Genomic DNA, 26,475 nt, shown 5'->3' with positions numbered 1-26,475 from the left:
ACCTCTCCTTTACTGTCTGTGTTTGTCTGTTCTAATTAGCTTGTTTCCCAACATTTTTAGATGTGTCCTGTAACATACCTTTTCTCATCAGCCCTCATTGCTTCCAGTGAAACAGTGTGGCACTGAGGGAATTCATTGGAAAAGGAAAATGTAACATAAAATAGGTGCCATGCTAACATCAATAAATAAAGAAATATAAATAACTGTGCTCTCTCTGGAACTGTGCCTCAGAACAGTGGCAGGTATTCAAAGAAGCACAGGAGGAAAACAGATGCCAGAGCCAGAATGCTGTGTCTGGCAAAAAAATAGCTGTGATTTAAAATGTCATTTTTCAGCCAGTAATCCTGGAAATACTTATTTCAGCTGTCCTCTGATAAACACACACACACACACACACACAGGATGTGGAACTTGTACTAGGATAAAGCAAGTTGTTAAAGCAAAGTGGACCGGGTGGTAATTAAACATTTCATTAGAAAGCATGGAAAATATCATTTCCCAGTTCATCATATTGCCTACATCATAAAGAGCCGTATGCAACATGTTTTACTTATTCAACAAGGAGAACAGGAAGAAGAAAAGAGCAATGCATTTTTTGACTGCTTAATCCTTTTTCTCTATCATCAGGTAGCGAAGTTTAGTGTTGAATAGAGTGTTGGAGTGTCTACGTCTGTTTTGAAATAGCAGCTGATGACCTAGTTTTCACATAATGTCTGATTCTGTATAGTTGTGGTAATTACTACATTTGTTCTAACTTGGCAGCAGTAACTAGCATGACTCAGTTCTGCACAGCACGCATGGATGCCTTGCCTTTTTTTAATGGGCCCAATGAAAGGGGTGCATTGCTATTTTGGGTTTCTCCTTCTATCGGAACTCCAAACAGAAGAGCATGGGGTAAATTAAAAGCAGACAAGCCTTTACTTCCCTGCTATATTTGTAATCGTTCTCCCAAGGTGGGCTTTCGTTGCAAATAATGAGATATTACCAACTAGTTCTGCTTGTGGCTCATCGGGAAGATAAATATTTTATTTCACATGTCAAGTAGTGAAATGTTTTAGCTAATACATTAATTCATGTTATGTTAATATTAACTTAATTTAATGACAGTATGTTATGAAGGCATTAGCATTTGTTTGCTTGTGTTTCAACAATGTTTAATCATAACAGTTTAGAAACTGAGTTAGTTACATGTGCTAGTGCTGCAGGTTGATGCAATTGTTGTTCTTTAAATCCATTCTGCTATAAGCTTAGGCTGAGATTCGGGGGAGGGATCATTGGAGATTGCTTCTACTATCGATCCCTCCTCTCTAACATTCAAAAAAGGATGCCTACGCAATCCCAGTTGCAACTTTATTTCCCCCCCACCCCCCCCACCCCCCACCCCCTATCCCCCACCTACACTTTATTTGCAGGCAGTCCTCTTCATCAGGGAAAGTGTGTCTTCAGAAAAGTTGTTTTTTTGAAGGGGGTGGCTTTCTTCCACTTGAGATGCGGGACCAGCAGCCAAATCTAAAAGCTTCATCTTACCAGCAAGAGAAAAATAATTTACAGGGCTTTTTAAAAATAAAATGTTTAGGTTATTTGGATTGGGTTGAGTCTTACTACTGAAATTAAAACGCAAGACTTTTGTCAGAAAATACTGGATTGGATTCTCCTTCAGTTGCGATGGTATTATTATTATTTATTTCTTAGCAGACGCCCAGGGGCGACTTATAATTGTTACAAGATATCACATTATTTTTACATACAATTACCCATTTATACAGTTGGTTTTACTGGAGCAATCTAGGTAAAATACCTTGCTCAAGGGTACAGCAGCAGTGTCCCCCACCTGGGATTGAACCCACGACCCTCCGGTCAAGTGTCCAGAGCCCCTAACCACTACTCCGCACTGCTCCCCCACAGTAAAAGGCTACATTTCAGGAACCACATGTTTGACTTTGATGGAACTACGCTAGGAAATTAGCTATGAGATATTTGCATGTTGGGATGATGGTGCTGGTAATCTAGTTAATCAGAGTACTGCCACCTGTATTGTGTTGCAGGGTATAGACTTGCATACTATGATGCAAGTGTTCCCACCTCATTACAAAGCCACCTCCAGTTTGTTTCCCTGTATTCGCCTAGAAAATGCAATTTTCAAAGCAGTTCTTGTATAAGCTTTTTGACAGGCAACTAGCATTCATGAATACCTTCTTGCACTCTGATTTAGTTTATGTCACTGAGGAGTAAAAGCTTCAAGAGCATGGATGTAATGTGAACTGAATTAAACAGATTCACACATACACATACACATCCACCTTCATCCACATACACAGTATATATAGCTTTATATATAATCTTATTTGACTTCAATAACCTTGTAGAGGTTTTATTTAGCATTTTGCATATTTGTGCACTCCTTGTTCATTATTACATAAAAATGTAATGTAAATGTTTTGTTTTTTTTAAAATACATTTTTATATACTTTTTGTTCACACATCACCGTTGCCAATTCCACAGCCGCCCACATAGCTTTAATACAGCTGCTCCCATTAGGCATAATGCGACAGTGTTCAAACACCTTTTCTGTTTGCCTTTTGTGTACCTTGTTTTTTTAATCATTTACACTGTTTAAATATTTAAAACGAATACTGGAATTGCACTGATAAACAGTTCCAGAGTTCTACTGAGAGCTCGAAGTTTCATAATGACAGAAATATCTGAACATTGTGTAGCAAACTCTCAGTTAGATAGGGGCTCAAGTGAGAGTGTGTGTGTGTTATTACACAGACAATGATAATGAGATTGCTGTCCTCTGTTTGTGTTTATTCACACTGCAGAGCTGGTTGTAGGGGGGGAGCAGCTATTGAAATGCAGAGGGACTTTCAAGTGGGTGTTCATGGTCTCTTTCCTACTAGCCTTTGATATTATTATTATTATTATTTATTTCTTAGCAGACGCCCTTATCCAGGGCGACTTACAATCGTAAGCAAATACATTTCAAGTGTTACAATACAAGTAATACAATAAGAGCAAGAAATACAATAACTTTTGTTCAAGTGTGACAAACCACAATTCAATAATACAGCAGATAATAGTGATAGTTACATCAGGATATGATTAAATAGTGATAGATATATTTGGTAAGTGACTTTATTTCCATGCAAATCTGGAACACAAGTAATTATCCTATCACAAAAGTTTATTTCATTTTATGTGATCACCGCATTCCTGAATTGGGTAATACCTCGTCGAGTTTTAGATGCACCAGATGTTGCTGAAATTTAATAATAGAGGATTTTATAAGGGTTGCACCAAAAATATAGACATCACAGGTGTAGGGCAGGATGGCACGGATTCAACATGACAAGTCTGCAAGGTGTTCTGACCTGGTACTTGATCATTCCTTAATGAAAACCAAACCCAATTACTTTTTCTCCAGCATGACTCATAGAGTCATCGCTTTTTAAAACATTTATAGTTTGTGTGGTTTGGAATACAGACGCACCTGTAAATATACAGCTGTGCTTGAAACAGATTGCTTATTACATGTGTTTGAATTCATTATCTATTCAGGGATACCAAAATAAGTAGACAAGAGGTCTGAGTGTAGTAACCCCAGCATTATTAAACTGTCCTGATAATTGTTGGTGGGTAGTGTATTTGATAGTAGAATTAGAATTTCACTTATATATATATATATATATATATATATATATATATATATACAGTATATATACAGTGCCTTGCAAAAGTATTCAGACCCCTGACCAATTCTCTCATATTACTGAATTACAAATGGTACATTGAAATTTTGTTCTGTTTTGCTTTACAATAGAATGTTGAACTACGCAGTAAATTCGGTCAAGTGTAACCCCATAATAAAACATGTATCTTTCAAATGTTTATAAAGTATTGTATAATACTAATCCAGTATTAATACTTAGTATAATATTAAGATCTGCCACTGTCTCTAAAATTGATTTTGTATGGAGATTTAGCATTTATTCACAGTTGCCACAGTTGTATAGGAGGCAGAAATGATAGCAGCACAACCCTTGTGGTTATTTTTGTAACCACCACATTTTTCAGATTTTAGAATTGGTTAAAAAGGGACATTTTACTGGAATGGCCCCTTAATGATCTAAGCAGAAAAAAACAATAGAGGATGAAAAAAACATACATGATAGTATATTTAAAATACTGTAATGAAAGTAAGATGATAAAAAATATCTTGTGATTGAAATTACGTTGTTGAGTTTTAATCAGATGTATGTGTCCTGCATTGTTGTTTAACCATAAGAGTCATACAGTACATCCAGTACATTTCTGCCTTTTGAAGCCTATGACATTTACAAGAATGTCTTCCATGAATTTTAGACTCAAAGAAATTATTAGTTTGGCTGTAAAAATCCATTACATAAGTGATTTAACTTTAATCAAATGTACATTTAGCAGTGTGTTCAGAGAATCAGAATTAGCAAATCTAATACACAGCTCTTGGTAGAATAGTTACAGGGAGCACAAAGTGTACAGGAAGAGAAGATAAAATAAGAGACAAAGATATCTTTTGAAAAGCGCTTTGGTCTTTCCTTTTTATGGATTTGGGAATTTCAGAAACTAGTCAGCTATGTGCTGCTTTTGGCTTTGGTGACATGCAGCTATGTAATCAAAGTTAATGACAGAGAGAGTCCACTTGTCATATCATATAGTATATCATAGAAAACTCCGTACTTAAATTCTGAGCGTCAGAAAATTGAGAATAGTATGGAAAACTGGGAATCTGAGGGCCATTTGCTGGCAACATAATAATATAATTACTCAGTACTGGGGCTCTGAAAGCCTGCAAATGAAATATAGGAGAGCTCAGTTCTGTGTATCTGAGAGCCAGCAGTGTTATTATATCACAGCATAGAGAATTCAGTACTGCCAGGGATCAGAGGTACAGCAAATGTAATGCATTATGTAAAAAACAGACACAGACAGCAGAGACATTATATAGAGAAGAGGCAGTTTTGGGAGATAAACAGAAGTGTTCAAATGAAAAAGGGCAGGATAGTGTCTACCTCATGTGGCATCTTGTTCCTTTGCCAAAAGTATGCTGCCTCTGTTGTTTGTACTTTGCTGGCTAAGGAGTGAGCATTCTAAGAAGGGAGTTTGCATGGCTGCCGTGTGGAGAAATCTCTGTAGCTGGGCTCCCGGAGGTGCTTGCTGCTGTAGGCTGTACAAAGCCAGAGAAAACTCTGCCAGATACACAGATGGAGGAGTGGAATGGATGTAGTCTTTGAACAGCAGCCAGTTGCAACACAGGGGGATATGTTTTTATGTGGAGCTTGACAAATTTCAAGTTTATCACTTCTTTTGTCAAAATGTTACACTTGCTTGGAAAATGCTGACTGTTAACTGCATTTAACCCTCTCTGGTAGAGTTAGTTGGCTTTCAAGATTCAATGTATTCTCCCTGCTTTGGCCACTGAATGAAACAGATATCCTGCTATTACCTGTAGCATCAAAAGCATGCTCCACTGTCGCTTAATAATGTGAATCAAACAAATGGTGATTGTGTTATACTGGTAACATTGTGAGGAACAGCTGTGGTATGGGGCAGTGTACCCTTAAATGGCACATTCATATATAAATCATACAGATGCATAATGCCTATGACCAAAAATGAAATGGGACAGCCAAAATATGCCACAGTGTTTATTTAGGTATTTTGGTCAACGTATTTTGGTAATAAATTGAAATACACCACCTTAGATAGCTCACTGAAATATATCTATTAGATACTGATTTACAAGATTATGCTGTTATTTGTTGTGACTGTTCAATACTTGTTTCAGTGAAGCGTTAATTGATATTAATTGAAAGATTTAGACAGAGAATATATATAAGTTTCAGAATAATGATTCTCTCAAAGTTTCTAAAGAGTTGCAATTGACAGAAGTAAAGCATTGAGAAACATGTCTCTAGGCTACTAACTGTTTACTAACCGTGTGTGTGTGTGTGTGTGTGTGTGTGTGTCTGTCGAGTGGGCAGCTTCTTTTTCAAAATGTCTTGACTGTGGCATACAGATTGATTTTCACACAGTGGATTGTGAAAAACACCTGTGTGGTTAGGCTGCAGCTCGCTAAATGAAAAGCTGCTCTTTCCCTCTCCGTCCACTGCTCCCCATAGGGAAGGGAAAAAGGCAATAGCAGGGGTGTCAGCTGGCACAAGCACTTCACCCATTCCAAACTGCAGGTTTACCTTACAGCCTGTACAGCATTGAAATAATTCTCAAGTTGTTTCTTGCTACTGTTGTACCGTTAACATGTTTTATCAATTCCAGAAAATGTGCCTTTGCTTTGCATCTGGGCTATACTTTCCACTGTGAGCAAACTGCTGTCAGAATTAGTAATGCATGTGTTAAAGGACTTCCTAAGAGATTGAATGTAGAACATTTTTGAACGCAATGAATAATTATTAGAACAACATTGTAACACACTGGTCAGATAGGCTGGCATTTGATTCTGTACACACTTAAAAATGATTTGGCGCCAGTGAAAGTTTCTGCATGAATTTAGACTAAGCAAATACAGTTTCTCATACATAACACAATAATGTGCCATGGAATCACACTGCACATCTGCAAAGCCTGTTAAAAAGAGTGTTCTGTTTTTGCAGAGCATTTACTGTAGCAAATTGATAAATAACATCTCCATAATCCAAGCTCATATAAACGGTTGTCTTTCCCACACAGGTCCCTGGGGTGTGTCCTCTATGAGATGGGAGCTCTTACTCAGGCCTTTGATAACCAGAGCTGGGTGAAGCTGGTCCACCAAATCGTTCAGGGATCCTCCCCTACGTTACCTGACTGCTTCTCTTCTGAACTGAACGCTATTTTACAGAGGTAGGACTGTAAAACTGTAAATCCCTTAGTCACATAGGCTTAGAGGATAGCTCTGAACAGTCTCTTTGGAACAGCATCATTTATCCAGTTGTGTGCATCCAACCTCTCTCATCAAACTCATTTAAAATCCTTTCTTTTAATGTCGCCCTCATTGAAATTGAAAGAAGCAGTATTAATGTGCTGTAAAAAATGCTATAGCTATAACAAATATGGAGTTTTAAACATAGTAAATGAAACCCACTTGTTTTTGTAACAGTTCTTTGTGTTTTATAGTATTAACAGTTGCCAGAGATGCTTATTTAGCTTGGTTTGAGAACTCCTTATGAAGTCAACAGCTTTTGCAGAACAAAAAACTGAATGCATGATCCTATGCCAAAAAGGTTTTCTCTGCTGAACTAAACTTATGTTGGGGGATGTGTTTGGCTTCATTCCTCCTGGTTATTTATGAAAAAATACCAAAAGTGGGATTTGGTTGAACAAGATACAACATTGAAACTGTATTAAAGTTTTTACACTATCTACCAAATCCTAGGACAGTATTGGTTGTCCTATTAGATTCAGAAGGTGGCAATTGTACTCGCAGTTGGACACTGTGCTGTGGAATCCAAATCCATCAGTGAAGAAGACCTGCCCTGAGAACACATGGAAATCAGTCCACTATAAAAACTATTTAGCTGCAGATTTCCCTGATGATGTGAGATGTCCTCTTCCATTTTAAGGGGAGTGATTTGCAATGAGCAGCGAAATTCAATCTGTTTTCTAAAATCATTCCAACATTATGAAGCGAGAGGGAAGCATTCCCAGCCGGGGCTGATTGATTGTGCTTCTGGCAAGCTTGCTTCTGTGCGTCTCAGTCAATTCCATTAGGGTGTTACATTATAAGGCATTCAGGCAAACTAATATAATTTAGTAAAAATAAATACATACTGATAATGTATTTGGCACATCCTGCCAAAGTTTCCTCAGGAGACACGCAAACTCAAAAAAGTACATCATGATGGGCAAAAAGACTTCTTTACTTACCATTCCCTGAAACTGTAAATCAACTGCAGTGTGTCTCCTGGTGTTTCCTGTGTCAATTGTAGCTTTGCAGCCAAATTACATTCAGGGAACGTTAGGTTACTTACCGTAACCCTGATTCCCTGATAGAGAAGACGAACAACATACTTATGGTATTTTTTGTATACAACTGTAAGTCGCCCTGGGTAAGGGCATCTGCTAAGAAATAAATAATAATAATATGCCTGCCTATTGGTAGGTATTACTGAGCTATTTATATCAGAGCTGCCGATAGGCCTCTTCCTGGGGTGACATCCTCGGTCCCGCCTACCAAGGGATCAAAATAGTTAACCCACGGAAGCCATTCTTCTTTTTGCATCGAACCTGTGAGGCGACCGATGCGACCTCGCAAGGTTTGTTGGTCGTCTTCTCTTTCAGGGAACCAGGGTTACGGTAAGTAACCTAATGTTCCCTTTCAATTCGAAGACGACCATGGGAAAGTATACCAGAAAGTATACCAGAGCAGTCGCAAGGGAGACAGAATGGCAGCATACAAGGGACGCATCAGGACCGCATAACCCAAGGTTAGCGGTGCAAGCATGCAACCTCAAGGACCCTCGTGGCCAATGAAGGCAAGGAAGGATCACATTAAGGCGATAGAACCTAGAGAAAGTATGTGGTGTAGCCCAGCTAGCCGCGTTACAGATATTGGACAGTGAGGCCCCTCTGAAGAGGGCCCAAGATGTGGTCAACCCTCTGGTAGAATGCGTGGCTACCCTCCCAGGTGGGGGCAAGCCGGCACTATCATACGCAGTCGAGACTGTGTCCACAATCCAGTGCGTGACAGACAAAGAGCTGGTCAGAATGATGCACAGCTCTTGTCCTATCCATGTAACACCTCAATACCCGCATCGGGCAGAGGAAGTTTAATCACCTATCCTCCTCCGAAGAAAACAGAGGTGGATGGAAACACTCTAGTTCCACAGACTGATTAATGTGGAATGCTGTGATCACCTTAGGGAGGAAAGCAGGGTTTGTAAGTAGTGACACCCTGCTGCCATCTTCCCAAATATGCATGCAGGAGCTGTGTACCGACAGTGCCTGTAGCTCACTGACCCGCTTTGCAGAGGTGATAGCCAAGAGGAAGACTGTCTTCGTGAGAGCCTCCAGTACAATATCAAGGCTCAATTCAGGGAGAATGGAGGTGTAATCGCCGAGCACCCTTGAGAAAACGGGGGTGCCAAGAAATGCAAGTATCGCATTATAAAATATCACATGATTAAATTGTGTGCATGAGATATGCAAAATCTGACCTTTTTTTCTGTGACTGTATTGAAAATGACATCATTCATCTGTATACACTGTACATCCCCCTTCCCTCCCCCCCCCCACCCCCTGTTATTTCTGACATTCCCGACAAGGTGCTGTAGAAACAAGCATATATTAAAATACCTACCCAAAGTAATCACAATCCTTCCAACAACAATAACTCAGCATGGCTGTCATCAACATCCATCAGAAAGTAATGAGATGTTCCAGCTTCATACTGTGTGAATGTAAATTACAGTTGCAGAATACCATATATGAGAACCATGGACCTCTGTAGACCACTGCATTACTGAGACAAAATTATCTTCCCTTTTTAACCTTTTGTCTGCCATGCAAAAAGAATGTTTGTGTTCATGCTGTGTCACAGTAAAATTACAATTTCAATGTTTCTATTTACATCTTTGTTAAAGCGTTTTTCAAATACACAACATCAAAATTGTTAACTAAAGTACTCTAGAAAGCACTCTGGTGCAGTGATAACATATGTATTCTGAAGGTAAATCAGAAATAGGTGGCAACTGTGGGGCTATATGACTGAGTCCTTTACACAGCAGAGTTTTATGAACTGCATTCATTTCCACAGTATATACTGGATAATGAGTGCAGTTTGCAGTGAAGGGAAGTCATTACTGTGGCAGGTGTTTTCCAAAGGTCGTGGAAGAAGCCGATACCATCTCTAATTGTGTCTCTGTGAAGTTCGCTGTTCATGTCTTGTTATATAATAGGTTTTGATTTAGCGCTGCAAATTACCCCCGAGGGAGACATGGTTTTGAATGTTGCCTAACTGTTGCCTTATACAGTAAATCCCTTTATTTAAATAACAGAGGAGGTTATGGAAGAATGGAGGGGGGGGGGGGGGGGGGGGGGGTCTGGTGGCTGACATTATACATTTAATTTATGAAGGACAAACAGTACAATATTTGAATTGCATAATTAACAGGGCTTAATTACCTGTTTAAGTTAGCATATAGCTGGACATTGTGAAATTATCTAACAAACGTCATGAGAATAAAAAGAGTTACATTGACCTCTACAGTTGCAAATACCAAGATTACAGTGCTAATGGTGTACGATCGGGACTTCTGTCCACTGAAGTTGAGACCAACTAACCTATTTCTCTTGTGACCAAACATAACTGAAGGTAAAGTAAGAAAGCAGAAAGAGATTAAAGCAATCTGTTTAAAATTATTCTATTAATGTGTTGCAAAGACACATTACAGGGGCATGAGTGAATGGTGAATGGTAAGCTGCCTGTAAGTCATACTGATGAAAACAGCGTTTCCTTTCTCATTAAGTGAAAAAATAAACGCGGTGCTGCTATAAATTACTGCGAGAGAGATTAATTGCAGAATTAAGATATCATTAGCATGGCACAACATGTTTTCTGGGTCATTATGGGCCAATAATTAATCAATCAAAAATAGATACACTTTCATTTTTGTGGAAAGGGTGCATTAATTATTGTTAGATAAATGGTAAAGATTGTAAGCCAAGGTACCGGTCATGTTCTTCAGAGCAGAGTGTGAATCTGTTGCTCATTTGTATGTTTAGTGAATATAAATTGAATGACAATGTGAGCTATTCACAAAACTTAAACTTCCCTATTTTTCACACCTGCATTGGATGACTTATTTTCCCATAAAAGGTAGGAATCGACAAAAAAAGACCTATAACTCCTATTAACATTCACAGTCGGCCAGATATTTTATGTTTAATTTCTCAGTTTCAGTGAAGTTGGATTTATCAAGTACTTGCACTGATGACTTCAATGTGTGTCTTCCTTTCTCGACAGGATGCTCAACAAAGACCCGACCAAGAGACCTAGTGCCACGGAGACTCTGAAAACCCAGTTCATTGAAGAGAATGTGAAGGTAAGTCCTGTCAAAACAGATAGAACTGTTGATTTTCAGGTCCATTCAAGTAGTTACTGTAGGTCCATTTTGGTGAGCTACTAAACTGGGTTGTTATTCAGCTCAACTGGGTTAAATACTGAAGGGTGCTTCTGCACTCAATGATGAAAATGACTTCTTTAACACTTAATATTTTGCCCAGGCAATAGCTTAAATGTCTCTGCTTGCCCTTACTGCTGAGAAAATGTATTTAGAACATATTAACAATGCAGGAACTTTCATCTCCAATAGATATTCTGTAGATGTTATTTTCCCCTTAAAGGTAGCTCAAAGTGTGACACAGCATCTCATTTCCAATAGTAAAAGCATAGCAAAGTATAATAAAGCATATTGAAAAAGCATATATAAGCATTCTAAAGCTCCTAGAGTTGTATGGTACAGCATTTAAAAACATGGTAAACCATAGTAAACTGATAAATGGTCTCTTGAACTTTTGCCAAATTTAGCCAATGCCTACTGGCTAATAAGAGGCAGGTCTTAATACAACCCCTGAAACTTGTTCCTATAGCAGTTGTATGTGCAGACACAACAATAAAATACCAACACAGTCTCCTGAATCAAGCTTTGTGCAGGTGGCAGTATCAGGGCCAGGCGATTCTTGATGCAGAGGGACACCGGAGATGTCAGAAATAGCTGACTCTAGAAAGGCAATGAGGTTGAAAGGTGCTCCATGTATCCTCTCAGACTTTTAATAATGGTTTGATTGGAATTCAAAGCCAATGAGCACACCACTGGCTCTGCTGCATTTTTAATTGGCGTATTTTTTTTTTTCCTTATTAAAAACATTAACAGAGGATTTTTCATAGCCGGCAGCTTCCAGCTGCAGGTGATTGGTGATGTACAAGCTCTAACCACAGGCTTGTTAAAAAGAAAAAAAAGACATGGATATATTGAACTTTAACTACATGGGGCTGATTCTCAGTCACAACAGTAACTGTGCTTTCAAGATTAATTTCCAATGAGATGCAACCACTTCCCAAAAATGAGACGTTTTTAGAGTATAATTCAACTTGATAAGTTAAAGAAGCAGATAGTTTTCATATCAGAGAGAGATTTTTTTTTACTTTTCTAAAGAAAAAAGTAAAAAGAGAGATATGAAGTATGTTTTTTAAAACGGAACAGTCAAACGTCTTACTTTCATCCTGTTTTCTTTGTCTTGTTATAAAAGCTCCATACAGTAGAATGTGTTTTATTTTATACAGTGCATATGCATGGTCATATAAAACCAAAAATCAAGTCAACAAGCAAATTAGTTTCTCAATGACTTCATTGGTTTGCTGTCCACAGGTTTCTACCTCTTTATGAAGGAGATTTAACACCATGACAATACAGTGGGCACCACAATAGTAATGCAACAGTTTTGTACTAAAAGGTTGGTGTTATCACAAGGGCAACTACAATACCTTGACAATCACAAAGATGTAGATCACCTTTTCAGTGGCTCAGAAGGTACAGACTGCCTCAACGTGACTGTAAAGGACAAAACATCATCGAATACTGCAGTGGATGGAAATGAGCTATTAGCAGATCGAATCTGCTCCAAACAATTACATCATGAGGCAGTATAATAGGATATCATTATAAACTGACCTTTCAAAAAAAAAACCATTCAGTTTCAGGCTTTGCTTCCAATTGATTAACCTTTACGCTTTAATCTGGGTATGTGTACAGTGACATTCTGGTTGTGTTTACATTGTGAGCAGCCTGTTCTGCATGAATAAGTTGGATGTCAGCAGGATCAGGTCTCTATGATAGAAGGTATTACTTAATGCATGATGACTTAGAGTAATAATGACAGTTAGGGCATATTTGCTTTACATGAAACTGTTTTGTGTCCTAAATTATGTGCTTAGGCCTGGTTTATGTCCAACAAGACTAAATTAATTGGGATAGAGATTCTTGAATTCAAATTCTCAACATTAGTTCCAACAAGAACTAGTAAGCAAATGTTATCTTCCATTATCAATGTAGTTTGCGAGACAGAACATTTGTCTACCAGATTAACACTTTTCTTAGTAGTATTCAATGTTTAAACTAAGTTATTGTCAAAATATCATACCGGTTATGAACAGAAATGAGAGGAACTATTTTTCATTGGAAAAGCAAATATACCACAGTTATTTCAGAACCAGTGGTACAGTATATTACAGAATAAATTGCACCAATAAGAGCCAACAATGTTAGCATTATCATTCCCATAAGTCCTCAAATTGCTTTTTAAGTGTCTGACTTGATGGCTCCAGAGATATCTCAGTGTTTTAGCAGTCTAGTCTTTGGGCTCAGACAGTCACTAATGGAGATAGTGATTCGAGAATAGACTTGTACCACTGTTGTCGCATGGCTGTATAAAGATAGCTCAAAATAGCCTCTTCTTAGAAAAAGATAACCTTCATTAACCCTTTTCTGACAGCTCTTCAACTCAGTATATACTTGCACTGTAAACCCCAATGTAATTGCAGTTTGAGATTGCTATCATTTGAACCCTTTTTCCTGGGTAGCTCCTGTATTTGAAATAGGACTGTTTTTTTCTGTTTGTTTGTTTTTTAAAAACCATATTTTGCTTGATCTCAGATTCCATTTTAATAGTTCTACTGTTACAAAAAATGAAGTTGGTATTGGTTTCCAAGGTACAAAAATATGTCTAGTGTCATTGCACAAATGCATCAGGCCTTCTGTCACAGCATGGATTAGCAATATAAATATACATATTATTACAAGCTGAATTCTGTCAGTAGGCACAATTGATCCAATGGACCTGACAGTCCACAGCATGTTTTCTAGATCATAAAAGCATTTTAAAAGTCCCTTTTTCTTTCATTGCCACAGAGCCTGGCATTCCAGCTGGAAGATCTTCTTGACAGAGATCTCGGGGAGTCTTGTGTTTCAGAGGAATCGGCCCAGATTGCTGCAGCCCTGTGAGTTCACCTGAACAAAACCTCAGAAACAGTGTGCCTTAGTGGAAAGGATAGGGCTGAGGGAGGTGGTAGGGGGCTAGTAGTTAAACTGGCTGTATCAGGTTCACATGTCAAATGAAGTCGGCCCAGGACTAAATAGTGGAATCAGGTCAGGATTGAGGTGGGCATTTCTCTGGTACTGAGCCTGGTTGTAGCTATTCTTGCTATAACATTATCTATATTTATAAATATACATGGTTATAGACAGGTGGTTTATAATACAGATTTGCCAGTATATCACTTCAGAGTTGGAAAATACAGCTGTACAAAGCAGCATAACACATGCATCTGCTCCTTTATAAAACCACATCACAAATAAATAAATACATTCATACGTCTGGTTGCAGTATCAAATCCATGTATACATGTGTGGATCAGATGAAAGTCTGAGTGGGCTGGTTCTGAATGAAAAGCAGCATTTTTGGGCGAGAGTTCAGAGGCGGGGGTCAGTGGTCATGTTTTTAATGGGTAAGAGAGCAACTAGTCTGCCTGAGGGGTCTGAATTATTACCAGTTTCTCCCATTGAATCTTCTGACTCCCAGACTGACTCGTACAAAACTATTGATCCAGTGCCTCATTATTTTTAACTAGGCAGGTCATTATAACTCAGAGCTGTTATGAAACTGCTTACAATTTCAGGGTGCTATGCACTGTTTGTAATCTGTACAAAGAATCAGATTTCGATGCTTGGCCATTGCTCAATGATCACAACCTTATGTTTCTTATGGGAAGTTGGTGCAGTGAAGTCTGGTCTTAATGGCCTCTAAAGGCATCACTTCAGAGACCATTTCTCATGAACCGTCAGTAATTATTCATCCTTGCGTAAGGAAGCACCTGCCAACTGTTTGCCTATTATCAGTCTGTCTGATTGTTTGTCTTGTCCGTCATGACTGAAACTACATAGTGAATTGCATTTGGTTTGTCCAGGCCTTGCACATAGATACGCACACTACTGCATGTTTGCATATAACTCAGTGTAGAATTTTCCTAATTTTGCAACAGGTATATTTGGGGTTTTTAATAAACACAACATTTGTGAATAAATCTTGGTCACAAACATTCTGTTTTTCTAAAGTTGAACCAGGGTTTCACTGGGCCCAGTGCGACTGTAAAATATTAGTAAAAAAAAACAACTTCATTGTAGTCTGTATGTTGTTTGTCTACAGCCTATTTTTTTAATAAATCAATGATCTCAGTGTCGAGGTTGTTGATGAGAATGAGCTTTCTCATTCTGGCACTCTAAACAGGATCTGGTTAGAATTGATTTCCTACTTGGTGAGAATCACATAGGCTTACATAGCCCATTTACCTGGTGACAGACAGCCTCACTCTGCCACCTCCACTGGGAATGAAGTGGGAATGGTTTTTAAAAATAACTCAATGAGAATGGAGGGAGGGGGGTGCTGATGGACAAACTGGATTATACACTGGCTCAATAGAGTGATTCAACGCAGGGACCAGACTGTAGTTTTCACTGTTGTAATTATCCTTGAATTACTGGTGCCCTAACAAGGTGCAGATATTAGCAGTCACTGGTTGCCGTGTAGCCTGCTGCTCAGCTAGGTACTCCCAGCAGGGGTTGCTGTGGAGCATTTTTAAATATCTTTCTTGAAATAGTTTCAGTATTACAGATCCCTTTCATTCTGGTCATGTTGTTGTTGTTGTTGTTTTTTTTTTTACTTCAACGTTTTTGATTAACTGATAGCTTATTGGTACCGATTCACTTCTTGTGCTGTGGATCACATTGTTTGATTCCTGCTGTGCCTTTTAATCTCCAAGTGGTGCATTTGAAAAATATCTGGTTTTACTTTAATTCAAAGGACCTTCAATACAAAGGATCTTCAATGCATGAAATAAGGAAATATACTTTAAAGCCTAGATTATCATGCCTTAGTACATAATTTGAAGCTGGGCAGCTCATGAAGTTATGTAATTCCATATGGAATTTAAGCACTAATGTAAAATCGTGTAACCACCATTTTCTTCAGATAGTTTCTGTCCAAAACCAAAAATAGCCCCTTGCAACTACATTTTGAATTGTAGACTGATGATGGCTTGCATTAGTAACAGTAGTGATGGGAAAGACGATTCCTGAGGCAGGGATTTATTGCAAATTCCCAGAGGTGTGAATAAGTTACGATTGAGGCAGGTTGTGTCTGTCTGTGTTTAAGGGAACAGAAGGTTCATCTGGACAGTCTACGAGCTGCTGCCCAGGCACAGGGGCTAGACCCCCGTGAGAGGAGGAGACTGCGACAGGACCAGCACGCAGAGAGGAGCAAAGTGCAGTAAGTAGTGCTGCCGGCAAAGTACTTACAAAGAAACTCACATTAACTTTGTATTTCCTAATAATAATGAAAAGATAACTTTTACATTTATATAAGCAAATATCCTTGATTGTGTGTGTGTGTGTGTGTGTGTGTGTGTGTGTATATATGTCGTGTTAATGTCATACTCTGGTTATTGTAGACATCAAAAAGTAAGAGTTGCATGCCCCGCCTACCTTTTAAATTAGTGGCTCACCTGGTAAAAGAATGGCCACATGGTGTGCAGGTTCAGGTCCAGGTAGTGTAAAGTCACCAGTCTTCGCTGGGGATTCTGGAGGAGCATCACATTGGCTCTAACAGTCCTTGCTCATATTTGTCTTCCTCATAGAAAAGCCGTGGACCAGCTTTACCAGCAGAACCAGAAAAAAGTTTTAAAATCAAGACATAGCAGAAAAGCACAGGTAAGAAGCTCATTGAAAACTTTGCTGCTTTTTTATTCCTAAAGTATCGGCAGTGCAAGACAGTCCAACCAAAGTTCTGTATCTATTTTTCACATCTAAAACCCATTTTCAAACATGTTTCGAACATCATGGATTTTCTGTTTCCCTCGCAAGGAAAGCATATTCCCAACAGCAGGAAGTGGATATACTTCTATGTAAGTTTGTCACACAAACAGTTTTAGCGATAGTTTGAGAACAACTTGGTATGGAGATTATGGTGACCTCCCTTTGCATGGGATTTGGCCTCTGATTTGGTGGGATGATGAATCTCCATAATAACACACCCACACCTGGCATGGGTATTTTTAAGAGTTATATCCCATTTTTACAGTAGTGACACCTGAATGAGCCATTGATTGATATATCTTGGGAATTTACAACGTTGCCAGTTGGGCCTTAAAGACAAGCATCCATGGCTTATTCAAGTGAGTGTTTTGGAAACCTCTTTATGTACTGTTGAGAAAGGTTTAAGATATACTAAACCCCATATCATTAATTATTAGTCCTTGAATACAAATTATGGCAATGTTTAATGCAGGGGGCCTACAGATGCCGTTAATGTTTTTATTACTCATTGTGAGTGACGGGGATTCTCCTGTTGTTTCATGCATCAGGCCAGCGATGAAGGTGGAGAGCTGGGGTCACTAGATGAGGTGGACCAGGGAAGCCTGCAAAAAAACAGTGAGTAGCTTTCTTTTGCCTGTCTGTGTGTGTAAGAAAGTCTGTCCCCATTAAATGAATGAAACCTAGTACAGTAGACTAATGCTTCACAAGTCACCTTTTGAAAAATGTATCTTTCAATACGCCTTAGTGAAAGGTTTGCCACTGTGCCACAGGGGGTGTCTTTATATTTTATTCACAAAAAATACATGTCTATTTTAAGATAATTCACCACTTAAACCGTCTCATTGAGTTAATACATTGTATTAACCAGAGTTTACCAGTTGACAAGTCAGAGAGCATGTAACAGCACACACATATTCTCCTCTCTCATTCCTAACAATTGCGATATGATTATTTGGGTCACTGTTTCATTTTTAAAACAATTATTTCTCATAGTAAAATGTGTTTCTAGGGTGTCTTTCCAGGGATCCTCTTTAATTTGTGACTCCAGTTTTAGGTCACTGATTCTGTACTGGGTTACTCTGTCTGCCTTTTGCACGTCTTGCTGTTGGAACCTGTAAGGGATTCTGTCATATCCCTGTGTGTCTGCAGAGTGTAATAAGGCAGGCAGTACTGTGATGCTAAAAGGTGAAGACTGGAAGCCCCATACTGTGCCAATATTGCGCAAGCATGCAGCGATTCTCATGAGAAGTTAGAATGAGGTTGTAAAGCTTATACCATATAAAATGAAATATGAGCAGGGAAGAGTTCTTATTAAGATTTAGAAAGCTTTAGACAAGAATAACTTGCAATAAAATTAGACAGTCAGTTTTGGCTAATGACTACTATACGCAATTATACAGTAATTAGTAAAAGGGGCTGTGCTTGCTTAAGTCCCAGAACAGAGAGATATGCTAACTTTCCAGACTGCCATACAATCCTGACTTCTGCATCTGTGAGTCTCTGGGGTTCATTAAAGAGACAAACCTCAATATCTAATTGACACATGAAGTATTGTCACCAGTATAGGTTACTACATGGCAGGCTAGAATTCATCAATGTGTTAAATTACGATTGTGAACTGAAAAGCCTGCCAATGCTTATTTGCCTTTTGAGGCTTGTGGAATTGGATGCAGCCAATATGTTCAGTCTGTATCTTGGGACTCAGTTAATATGAAGCACAGTTTTTGATTATATTTAATGAAGACCTCTGGCACTTGTGAATGCCCATCATCACTGCTTTATTACTTCTTGGGTTGACAGGACAGCTGGAAGGTAATATTAAAGTAATCGTAAAGCTGTTTTTTTTTTTTTTTTTTAATCATAAAAACAGAATAAATACCACAGGCGACTAAATGGTAAAACCCTCTGTACTGTTCGTTCTCTGTAATTTATTGCATTTGCTGGGTCTGAAATCCACAGCAGTGAGCTCTATACTAAGTTCTCTATGCTATACTGTTTTAAATATGTTGATTTTCAGATTTCCAAGCTCTACCTAATAGATTTTATTGAATTTGCTGGCTTTTAGACCCCTCATTTACACAGTTTATTTACAACACTATTGTGCTTTTAATGTTATGGTTCCCACATCCCATAATTTACAATTCTACACAATGAGCTTTAGAAAATATAACATTATGTCTGGGGAGAAATCAGGAAAACTGCCAATTATATGGAGAAATTCTGAAAAATATTGTAAATCTTTTATGTTTCACTCAGCATTTCTGGGAATGATCTTGTTATAATTGTTGTTGTTTTTTTTTAATTATTATTATTATTATTATTATTATTATTATTATTATTATTATTATTATTATTATTAATGAAGATGTTTAACAGACAGCCAGTAAAGGTGCAGTGGTTGTGCTGGACCTCCCAAAGCAGGCGTTACACATGTACACTTGAGTGTCTGGATAATCAGTCTGTATTATCTGCACTTCTTTTGCTCTGATTGCACTCTCTAAGTGAACAGAATAATAAAGGTTAAATGGAACTTGGAACCAGTGACCTTCGAATCACAAAATCCTTTGCTACTTAACTTTGATTGCAGACATCCAGCATAGTGCTGGTCATCAGGGCTCATTAGCAGCAAACTGCTTTTATAATGACCATTTTCACTGCAAAGCAACATTACCAGTGTACCGAAGTGCTAGTCAGTCTTTGGTCTCTCATAAGCAGAGAGAAAATGCCAACTGAATTGACTTTCGACAGATTATGCACTGTGGTGATGGTCAGCCCAAATCTTAATAGGGACATCCTCTCTTATACATGACTTATTTTTGTTTGCTCCACAGGTGAGGACTGGGATTCGGAGGGAGACTCCGATTTTGACGAGTTGGAAGAGACTGTGATTGGTTCGATGTTGGCGCTCTCAGTGGAACAGGTCAGAAATGTACTACTAGAGGGACTTCGCCTGCCCTCCCCCAATCTGTCAGAAACATTCTTGAAAAGTATAGCAGTAACACACATCCAGGGCTGTGAATACAAATTATAACATAGTATAGTGAAATAGCAGATCACCATGACAATCAGGCGGGTGCTTTCTTATCCAATAGTAAATAACTGGTGCTAAAGATTGTCCTTACGGAGTTTCACATCAGTTGGATATGCGGTGTTCATGAGATATAAGCAACACTATTCATATCCATCATGAGAGAAAATAACAAAATTACAGAGTAGGATTCTGTCAGAATCTGTATCTTTCAGACTGCTGATGCTTCATATCCCTTGAGATAGGATTTGAGATTTTTTAAAGCAACAGAAATATCAGAGGGACCAAGTTGAAGAGAGATAATCAGATGACATTTTCTCTGTAAAAAAAACAAATCCAATAGGGTTACATTCTGCTGAGCTCAAGAACATCTTTATTTCAAAAACAATATCTATGAATGGGGAAACAGACAGTAGAAATATACATTTACACCATGGGACAAACCTCAATATAACATTTAGTAAAGTCTAGATAATATCTATTTATTTTTAAATGTAAACTTTTTCTATGCGAAACAAGACATTTCAACATTTTTTGCCACTGAAGATATTTATCTTGGTAATTTTATTAAATTCTTTTTTGCTATATGTTCTGTTTAAATCTGCAGAGTCTCACTATGGAATTCAATTTATCCATAGTTTATTCTTCTGTGCACTACTTTATCAAAAAGCAGGCCTTGTTGATAGTTTATTTTGTTTATATTTAACATTTATTTTTGCTGTATAGGTAACAAGTTCCCCCACCTTTGAAACCTGCTTATAGAAAAGACCAATGCAAATGCAGCATGTACAACAAAAGAACAAAGATGATAACCAAATAACAAAAGAAAAAATGAGTATATGCCTTAATAGTCGTGTTCAGTAAAGGTCATGGTAATGTCCTGAAACATCTCCTATATCGGTGCATGTTTTTTTTTGTAACAGATTTCGTAAGAAATCGAGGAAGAAAATAGGTCAACAGGCATAAGCTGAAAGGACCGTATTCACCTGTTTTATGCAAATCAGTCACTGTCAGTCCTCTGGACATTATTTGAGTGTAGTTGAGTCATTGACAACTGAAAAGTCCCCCAACACTACTGACTTAGCTTTTTTCCATCATACAGACTCAGCCTTTACGATATTTCTCATTGGTAACCTGGACCTGCTAATCATATAACTGGATTGTAAGAAAATAAAATAGCTTGATCGGTGAAACTGTTTTTGTGCCATTCAATGATCCCTGTTGTGCAGTAAAAAGAAAAGTGATTTAAATGTTAAAGCCCTTGTGAAACTGAGTCCCTCTCTGTTTTCTTGTGATTCCAGAGCTGCACCCTCCATGCCTATCAGAACTGTCTGCTGGGCATTCTACAGACCAGCACCACAGGTGAGTTCTGATTGGCCTGCGGTGTCCCAGAGTTCCAGCCACACCCCTTGACCCCAGCATGTGCCTGTAGGGAAAACAAAAGGCCACCCCAGAAGGAACCCCGCCTAACCCTTTCCAGTCACACTTTACATTAAGTGTATCAAAGTAGCAGACCCCTCTAGATCTGTATTTATGGTACCAAGTGAAAACACAACCTGTTTACTTTAATTGCAATTACAGCCTGTCACAAAATGTTTTATTAACCTGGTGGCGGATGACTTAATTTGAATTCTATAGAAAAAAAAAAAAAAACGTTATGCCATCCCAGAGCAAGACCGACACATAAATATGTATATCTCTAATTCTGTTTGGCTAATATTAATAAGGATCTAATTGCACATCAGTAACCACAGTAATGGAAGAGGTCAAAATACTTTTCAAATCAGTGCCACTTAAAGACATGTTTACCAAGGCAATTGTGCACATGTAACTGGTAACATGGTAACTTCCTTGTGCTTTATCACGCTCGGCTATGCTTTAATGCCTAACCTCTGATATATTCTGCTTGGCATGCTTGATGAAACTTGGTTATGCTTTATTAAGCTGTTAAACTTCCTGTGCAATAATATGAAAATACAATTTGAAATGCTTTTAGTGTAAGTAAGTAAATAAACTGTAATATCTATATATGGCCCATACAGAAAAAAATTGCATGGTACGATTGGGATATTATTATAAACCCTAGAAACCCTAGCCAGACATCAGCATTTTGTATTGTATATAATTTTGTTTGATGCTTACTATTTGACATTAAAAAATTATAAAAGCTGACCAGATCATTTTTGAATAACCATACCTGCACTTGTTGAAGCACTGTACTGTAATTCAATAAGCATGTACCTTAAAAGCATAGCGCCAAGAGCAAAAGCAACAGTCATTTCTATTAAAAAAAAAAAAAAAACTGTACATGATGAAGCTATTCACTGATGCAGAATTTGATCAGTGCTTTGGGTGGGAATGTGAGAAAGAAGCCTTGTATAATATATAACAGTCTTTTGTGTGTCGGAGCATATCTGGAGTAAGCACGGTGCTATCTTGCTATCTCAGCAATGTGCTTTCTTCTTGGTGTTCTTACCATTGATTTACACTGACAGAGAAAAAGATAAGTAATGTTGTAATGAAATAGGCCCCCTTCCAGAATACATTGGCGGTGACTAATCTTGGTGCTGAATTTAAGTGTAATGTTCTCTCACACAGAGAAACAAAAGAGCACTTTTGAATTTGAAACGAGATGGAAGCAATCATTTGTGGCTACACGAAGCCATTATGAAATGTGCCTGTCTAGAAACGAGAGCAGTTTGCTTGGCTTCCAATTTCTTTTTGAATTATTCAAGTGATTTTTTCAACTGAGTAATAACCCACAATTTCAAATCAATTTTAGTACCTAATATAAGCACTAGCAACATTATCACTGGGTGCACCTTTCCCTCTGCAATATTTCATAAATATTACTAAAAATGAAGATTTGTTTTAATTAAACATGATAGATTAAAAGTTGCCATTGCCATACTAGGAAACATAGTTGTATTTCTGAAAGGAGAATCTGCCCATTAATTAAATACGCCGTCATCAAACACGATATATAGCCCCCTTTTGTCTACTCCTAAGGTTTTTGTTTTTTTGTTTGGTCCCCCTCCACCTTGCAGTGTGCCTCATCTAGGGGGAAGGTGGCCTTGAGTGCAACTTGTCCTGCCCGCTGGCATTAGTTATTCATTTAATTAATATACTTTATTCATCATCATAGTTTGCCAGCATAGGGGCGGCTAACGCGCTCCAATTGGCCAAATTTAAATAACAATGTTTATCTGTCAATCATAAATTGTTCATTTTTATTCTGAACAAATCTGTCTGTGAGTCACCAGGCTTTCACTTTGCCTCAACTACACTTTACAATAATTTTACCTGGCTACACTTGTATTCGTGTATTGTGTATGTGTAGTTGTATTATTGATTGTGATGTGTTTATCTTTGCTGCATTAAGTATTAGAGCTTGGTATCGCCTAGCATTAGCTGTTTGCTTTACCTGTAGATGAGGACCAATGTGATACCCTCACAGAAGCATCCCAAGATGTAAACATGAACAAGTCAATTGAATCCAAAATAAAGCACCTGCAACAGTGAGTATGCACAACCCTGTCAACTGAAGAGAAAAAGAAGAACAAATGCATGAGCTGAAATGTTTGTCTACTTTTCTCGCTTGTATAAACTCCAACCAAAATTAATTAGCTTCAGCATGACAATCTGCGTCTCACACGATTAAACCCACTTAAGACAGTAAACCACAATGCAATTGCAATCGGTATATTCACGTTATTTAATTAACTGCATACAACCTCACATTTAGGTGAGGAAGCTTGTATAATGTTCACTCTTAACATATGCATTTGAACCACTTACAAAACATTATATGTAAACTTTGAACCAAACATGACTTTAGGAATTCATTCAGGGATGAAAGTACCCCTCGGATGTAGGTTTAGTTATTATTATTTATTTCTTAGCAGACGCCCTTATCCAGGGCGACTTACAATGGTTACAAGATATCACATTATTTTTACATACAATTACCCATTTATACAGTTGGGTTTTTACTGGAGCAATCTAGGTAAAGTACCTTGCTCAAGGGTACAGCAGCAGTGTCCCCACCGGGGATTGAACCCACAACCCTCCGGTCAAGAGTCCAGAGCCCTAACCACTACTCCACACTGCTGTAGTTGAACTTGACTCTTGTTTAGATGTCGTTCAATACTGTACTGGTAATCAACTGTGATGTTATAACCATGGCATTTAAAAACATTTTCAGACTGTGCTATTGTGGAAATGAGAGATAAGAAATTGTGTTCTTAAGGCCTAGTTATTACTCCTATAAGCCAAGTGTGTTACTGGTACCTTTCTGGTACAAATCTTACGAGTGTGTTACTTTAGTTCAGGCAATTCAACTCTTTGAATCCGTTCCCTTGACAAAATGCCCCCATTTTCTCTCTGCTTGGTATAAAACAAAATTAAGTAATTACACTGTTTCCCTATAAATCACTTTTTTTTATTGTTTTCAACTATTTTCACAGCAATGCCCAGGATGCAGTGTTTCCATGGAAACATGCTTTATTAGATCAGTGAGATCAATGGTTGCAAATGAAAATAACTCACAGAAAGTACTTTAGCCCTGCTTGTCTACCTCATCAGTACAGACTCACTGAGGAGTGATGCTAGGAAGTACAACATTTGTTAAAAGCCTTTCTAAACATCCGCCAAGCTGTGTGGGGAAATTATGCAGGAAATAATAAAAGGGTGCTTTTATTTGATGGATTATATCTTGAGAGCATCTGAAAAACAACTTGGAAAACTCCCTGCTTTAGAAACAGCAGATTCCATTGCATTTCAACATAAAATGATTCTCCCACGATGACAAACAGTGCTGTATACTGAACAGCACCACCGGAGATGTTAAGGTGCAGTGTAGATGTTCTACAACTGTAGTTTCAAGAAGGATGCAGAATTAAAGGCTTGATAACTATGTTTATTGTCTCTCTTTAGCACCAACTACCTGAACATTAACACACATCCCAATTATAGTTCTGAAGACCTACTGGTTCTTTCAACACAGACATTGGTTATTTTGCATTATTTAAAATAGTCTGGTACAGCACAGCAGATTACAAGTTGCTGTTGCTTTCTGCAAGCTTATCACGATTGCAGTTTATTAGACAGAAGTTTACCTAATGCATTGTACCTAACCTTGTTGAAGATCAATAGCTATGCTTTCATTTGTAAAGATGCAGATATGTATGTTGCTTGTGCTTCAGGTAATGGAACCACTTAGCCATGCAATTTGTAATCAGGGTACAGGAGGGGAGAAAACCAAAAGTTACTTTTTTAGCGTAGAAAAGGAAGCATGGATGATATACGAACACTGACCAAAAAAACCAAAGTATAAAATAACAATACTTGTTGTACCTCAGGAGGCACAACACTAGGTTCCACATGTTTCAAAGGTTGTAGTGATGGTCTTACTGTGTACTATTGTTTTGAGCACTGGGTATTAATCCATCCTAAAACCCTAAACAGCAGGGCTTTAATTAAAGTGTACACAGTATGCTGGTTCATGAAGTGTTTAAGCTCTCTTAGGCTTATTTGGATCCACAAAGGATTTATGAATGCAAATGTAAATGATGAATGCTGCTATTTTAGTGCATCTCAATACAATTATCCCTCGCTATCTATCCCCTGGCAGACTAAACACAGACTTAAAAAAGGGGGGAGAGGCTATGAAAAAGCTCTAAATTGGACTTTTAATTGTCTATGTCTTCATATAGAATATACAATATATATAAATATACTTTGCATTGTGATTGTAGCCTATGCTGGTTGCACCAAGAAGGTTGCTAATAAGCTTGTAAAGGGTTAATAAAGTGCAGATATGTTTGGAGATGTGATTTGACCTTCTGAAGCAAGTCTGAATACGTATGTCGTTTATAATTTTGATTTATAGGCTTCGGCATAATAGCTGGAAGCGATAGATATAAAACAGTGCTGCAAACCGTGTATGTAGGGTTCTTTATCAGCAACGTCTTGCTACTGTGAATTCTGAGCATACTGACAGCATTGCTAAATATGGTTTTAAAACAAAAGTTGGCTTTCATAATTTTTTTTTATAAATAAGCATCGGTACTTGATTTGTGTTGCAACTTCACTTCCTAGGTTTAGATATTCTTCAATTAGACACAGGCTTAATTTTAGTAAACACTTAGAATACACTGTAGAGAGCTCTATGCAGTAACGAGACCCATAAAATGTTCATGACTGGTTAATCAGATTTCTAATCAGTATTACAATCTGGAAATCCTGACCAGATCCTACTCTATTTTCAACATGGTTCTATAAAGAAACAACATTCTTATATGTAAAAATACATTTACGACAGTTTTGTAGGGCAGTGCACTTCTAAAGCACTGTTACTTAAAGCTACAGTTGAGCTACATTCTGTGACAGCGTGGTTAGATTGTAGCTGCACAACAAACGTCACTGCAATTGTGAAATGATTTTCATGTGGTGGCCATTTCAGACTCAGTAGCTATGCAGTCTCGTCGCCAGTAGCGTAAATAATCAATAAATGGACTATGACATTTTATTATTATTATTTATTATTATTT

The 26,475-nt window shown here is 37.9% G+C and overlaps 1 protein-coding gene across 1 annotated transcript in view; it reads left to right on the top strand.

The window, feature by feature from the left end:
- The window catches only part of LOC117425856 (serine/threonine-protein kinase Nek11-like), a 44,529-nt gene that overhangs the window by 11,816 nt on the left and 6,238 nt on the right, over nt 1–26,475 (top strand). Inside the window, exons 7-15 of the mRNA XM_034043143.3 lie at nt 6,725–6,874; nt 10,995–11,073; nt 13,939–14,027; nt 16,238–16,351; nt 16,719–16,791; nt 17,445–17,511; nt 19,728–19,816; nt 21,226–21,286; nt 23,355–23,442. Of these exons, the coding sequence (XP_033899034.3) occupies nt 6,725–6,874; nt 10,995–11,073; nt 13,939–14,027; nt 16,238–16,351; nt 16,719–16,791; nt 17,445–17,511; nt 19,728–19,816; nt 21,226–21,286; nt 23,355–23,442 (810 nt within the window). The remainder of the gene's footprint in view (nt 1–6,724; nt 6,875–10,994; nt 11,074–13,938; nt 14,028–16,237; nt 16,352–16,718; nt 16,792–17,444; nt 17,512–19,727; nt 19,817–21,225; nt 21,287–23,354; nt 23,443–26,475) is intronic.

This window comes from Acipenser ruthenus, chromosome 20, assembly GCF_902713425.1.
Source record: "Acipenser ruthenus chromosome 20, fAciRut3.2 maternal haplotype, whole genome shotgun sequence".
Taxonomy (NCBI): Eukaryota; Metazoa; Chordata; class Actinopteri; order Acipenseriformes; family Acipenseridae; genus Acipenser; species Acipenser ruthenus.
Note: the sequence above shows the minus strand (reverse complement) of the source record. Positions and strands in the feature narration are given on the sequence as shown.